The sequence below is a fragment of the Micropterus dolomieu genome, linkage group LG02 (assembly GCF_021292245.1).
Source record: "Micropterus dolomieu isolate WLL.071019.BEF.003 ecotype Adirondacks linkage group LG02, ASM2129224v1, whole genome shotgun sequence".
Taxonomy (NCBI): Eukaryota; Metazoa; Chordata; class Actinopteri; order Centrarchiformes; family Centrarchidae; genus Micropterus; species Micropterus dolomieu.
This window is the reverse complement of record NC_060151.1, coordinates 12,741,698-12,746,147: the sequence shown is the minus strand read 5'-3', so window position 1 is coordinate 12,746,147 and position 4,450 is coordinate 12,741,698. Positions and strand designations below refer to the sequence as shown.

The following is a 4,450-nucleotide window of genomic DNA, read 5'->3' as shown; positions in this document are numbered from 1 at the left end:
AAGAAATATATATATATATATATATATATATATATATATATATATATATATATATACACATACATACATACATACATACATACATACACACACACACACACACACACACACACACACACACACACACAATAGGTTATGCTGTCAATTTCAGAATGTGACCGGCGTTTAAAAGCACAGTGGGGTACAGTTTGACAGAAGGGACATCATTCAACTGCATCCCCCCCCCCTCCCTTTTACAAGGGAGCAGGTATCCATATTCCAGATATCAGCCTGTTTAATTGGTGTCACTAATGTAAACAATATGTTTATTATTCTAACAACTAAAGCCAATACAACAGCTTTGTACCAAGCATCTGACATAAGAATCCCACATTAAAAGTAGTGCTGGGCAACGATGAAAAATTTGAATCACGATTAATCGCATGATTTTCTTGTGATTAAATCGCATTGTTTCGTGCAAAATTAAATATTGAATTCTAAAGTACTGTATTGCGCACTTTTAATTTAAATACTGCTATTTACACAAAAGTGCAATAACGTTCGGTTTGCAAACACTTTAAACAAATAAGGTGCTTTTTACCAGCCGTGTTCCCTTTACACAGTAGCAATAAAATATTTGTTGTAAATCTCAACTTAAACATTAATGTAATCAAATCAAATATAAAACCAAAGCTGTTTGCCACTGCCAGGGGAGCGGGTGCATTCCCATGAAACTGTCGTGGTTGTGCTCGCCTCACACACATGCCCGCCGCAGAAGTTGAATTGTCTGAACGAGCAGCATAAATCATTGGAAGAGAGACTGATCCTCGCTGTTTGTGAGTTTCCAGAATCTATTACTGTTTAATAGGACATCAACAGGAGGGAATTCACATGGCAGAGCATCCCCACAAAACTAGATGAAGGCCTATCAGGTAAAGTTATGTAGCCTATAATCGTAACTTGAGTTAAATACGCTGTAGCTGTGTAGCGCACAGAAGACGTTGCCATGGTTACTACCCACAGAGTGCCTGCTGTTTACTCGCGGAGCGCTCGTCTCCCCATCTGTCTGATCATTGGAGCAAAGAGAAACCCCGCGGGGCCAAGAGACTACGTTGCAAATTTAAGAATGTTCCTAAGACGGACATCTTCCCCAATACTAATCAGCGTGCAGTGTGTAGCTATCCACTTTGCTATGGCATTTGATCACTTGTCTTGCTTTTGTTTGTTTAACTACTTCTCCCACACGCTGCATCCAGTGTAGACTGCTGAAGCCTCCCTCCGCTGCTTGTTTGGGTGGGTGATCTGCAGGCTGATCAACATACTGCCCTTCCTGTGACCCATGGTTTGACTTTATGTGTATTCAGAGCCAGTGAGAAACGGACTTTCAAAATAACTGCGTTAACGTGCGATAAAATCATTGTCTCTGTTACTTAATTAACGCGTTAACTTGCCCAGCCCTAATTAAAAGCATGTTATACAAAAATACTCTTCAGGTTAAAAGGTACTTGTACTAAAGGCCTATTGATGCAGCTTGATAGAAAACCCCTTTGCTGCTCACATCTAGTCAGACTGATCCAGCTCAACAGTTAAACTGGATCAGTCTTGGACCCACTACACAGCAGCCAACTATCGGCAATACAAACTTCCCTTAGATTAGATTTTGTTATTCTAAATATACATGTCTTATTTTCTTCCCTTACATTCCAGGTTTACAAATGATTAGGCGTTGCCATACCTTTTGAGTCCGCCTTGACGTACAGCTTTTCAAATGGGACTTTGGGCTTTTCAGGTAGGGCCTGCAGGTAGTTCCTCGCCTTCATGTTGATAATGCAGTTTAGATCTTCTTGAGATGGAGAACCAAGGACGCCTGCACAGAAAGGAGAGGACATCTTTCAGTATATGGCTACCCAACTGATGGCCTGTGTGGCAGATGTGGCTGTTTAAAAAACCTGCTTAAATGCCGTCAAATCAAGTGTTGCTCGACCCATTTTCAGCTCAATCACATCTAACTCTAGTTACTGTTTTTACAAGACAGAAATGACGCAAATTCGGTTTTCAAAAGTTGAGATACTTGAGTGAAGAATACTGTGCAGGTTATATGTACATGTCGTTTAACTTTGTTGTAATTTAAAGGATAAACAAAGACAGAGCATAACAACAAGAAAAGAAGAATGGATGCCAACGTAAATGCTCGTCTTGCACGATGAACGTACTAGGTGCTTCAAATAACTTCACAGTGTTCACACTTTGTAGAAATGAGTGAAAACTTTGTCTCACTCAGTATGTGGTTGAGCTGGTCCAAGTAGTGTTTCCCAGGGAAGATAGGCCTGTTGGACAACATCTCGGCCAGGATGCAGCCCACTGACCAGATGTCAATGGACTTGGAGTAGCCCTGAGACACAAACACACATATAGCACCTGCAGTCAACTATTGAAAATGCTCTCCATCCCGATACAGAATCCACACCAGTTACTCACACACCTACCTTTGAGTTGAGCATGATTTCTGGAGCCCTGTACCAACGCGTAGCCACGTACTCGGTCAGGAAACCTGTGTGGTCGTGCTCAGGGTCGGCTATCCGCGCCAGGCCAAAGTCACAGATCTGAGGATGACACAAAGGCTCAGAGGTGTCACAGACATGTCAGCCACTTCAGATGGCACTCCTGCTCTACCAGTTATACTACTTTTATGCTTCTCTTAACATTTTATTTCTCCTGCTTTACTTTCTAATCTTAAAGGCCTGTTTTGACATCTTTTAAATTGTGTTTTTGTAGGAAATCTGGAACCAGGCAGAGTGATACTGCACTCAGTGTACGCTGGGACCACCTTGCAGGGTAATCCAGTCATGTTATTTTTGTTATTTTCAAACTCTTATCATCTCTTTATTTATTAATCTATGTTAGCTGTGTAGATCAATTATTTGAAATGTTAGAATTACATTGCAAATACTCAATTATATATGTAGTAATGGTACAAAGTCACTGATGTAATGTAAAGCTTTATAGGTTTATTTTGATCCCCCACCACCTGGAGAGGTAAGAGGAATCAGAAAGCAGCTGCAACATGTGCTGCCTTTGTTCTTTTACTCCTCCCACATGATCAACTAATCCAGGGATTGATGGTTGGCTGCTGAGAGTTCACAAGTGTACTCTGGCTTTACAGCACAGCAGAGAGAAGCCTGATGGCTCATTTCACAGAGAGAGAAAAGCCACTGGCAATAACAGCTTTTGTGTGTTTATATCAAGTTCGTTTCAGGTTTGTAAGACCACTACTTACAAATAACTGCAGAAACTAAATTAAGAGAGAGCTAAATGAGTCCTTGATGGAACAAACTGAGCAGCCTGACTCGGAGGTCGTTAAAAAACAACAGTGTTCTCAATTCTTTTTCTTAGTTGTACATCATTATTTTTTATGGTTCAACACCCTCTCTCTTGTGGTGCACTTCAATTGTGGTTTCCTACATTTCCCAGAATGCATTTCAGCAAACCCCAGCCCAGTGATTTGATTGTGCGTGAAGTAATTCAATTCATCTTCATTTTCTGTACATACATACACAGATAAAGTCCACATTACAAGTTATTCAGTTTGGAAATATGAATGTTCATCCTTGTGGAAGACACGAGAAGTACTGAGTAACACGGCTGCTGTTGCCAGCTGAGAAAAAGCCAGGGCCACGCCCTTTACACATTAAACATCCTGCAGCTGTATTGTGTTATGAACAACGCCTTCAGAAAGACGCTCTGTGGTTCTAAGGTACTGACACCTAACAGGACGATGAATTATATTAGTAATAGTTTAGATCCTCATTAATAAGCTCCATGGTAGACACTGGCTAGCTATCTGCTAAGATACGCACCACAAAGTGGAATCAGGAAATGGAAATGCCTTCGGAGAGAATTTTACAACGTCCCAATCCAACTGTGACTCAATATTAAGTATCTGCAAATACCAAACCTGATTCAGCTGTGCAGGAGACCTAGATTAAAAATACTAAAGCCAATTCGATTCGGACGAGATACGAGATACACGCAGACCAACAGCACCCCAGAGCAGGCCGCCATCTGTGTTGTCATAAAACTGTTAAAGGCGTAAGAGAACAGCACATTTCAAGGGTGAAAGTGTGTAACATCGAAAGGGAAACCACTCTTTGGCAGCAGACGAGCAGACGAGCAAGGAAGGGCTCGGGTCAATCCATCACCTGTATTCCACATTCATGAGATTCAGGCTTGTTGAGAGCTGGTGCAACTAACTGCTGGTGGTGATGTTTAAATAAACAGAACAGTTCTTTTTAGAAAACTGAAAATAAGCATTTGATTTTAATGCATCATGTGAGATTGCGAAAATATGTTTTTTAACTTTTATCCCCTCAAAATGAAGTGTACAAGTTACCAACTACCAACTTTGAATTACAGGAAATGTTTAATACCTATACTAAATTTAAAACATAAATGCAGGATTTCCACACACACA

At 40.7% G+C, this 4,450-nt stretch overlaps 1 protein-coding gene across 1 annotated transcript in view; it reads right to left on the bottom strand.

Moving 5' to 3' along the window:
* Positions 1 to 4,450, bottom strand: part of mapk3 (mitogen-activated protein kinase 3) — a 17,590-nt gene that overhangs the window by 6,603 nt on the left and 6,537 nt on the right. Inside the window, exons 4-6 of the mRNA XM_046074943.1 lie at positions 2,466 to 2,582; positions 2,257 to 2,371; positions 1,715 to 1,846 (exon numbers count right to left, since the gene is read on the bottom strand). Of these exons, the coding sequence (XP_045930899.1) occupies positions 1,715 to 1,846; positions 2,257 to 2,371; positions 2,466 to 2,582 (364 nt within the window). The remainder of the gene's footprint in view (positions 1 to 1,714; positions 1,847 to 2,256; positions 2,372 to 2,465; positions 2,583 to 4,450) is intronic.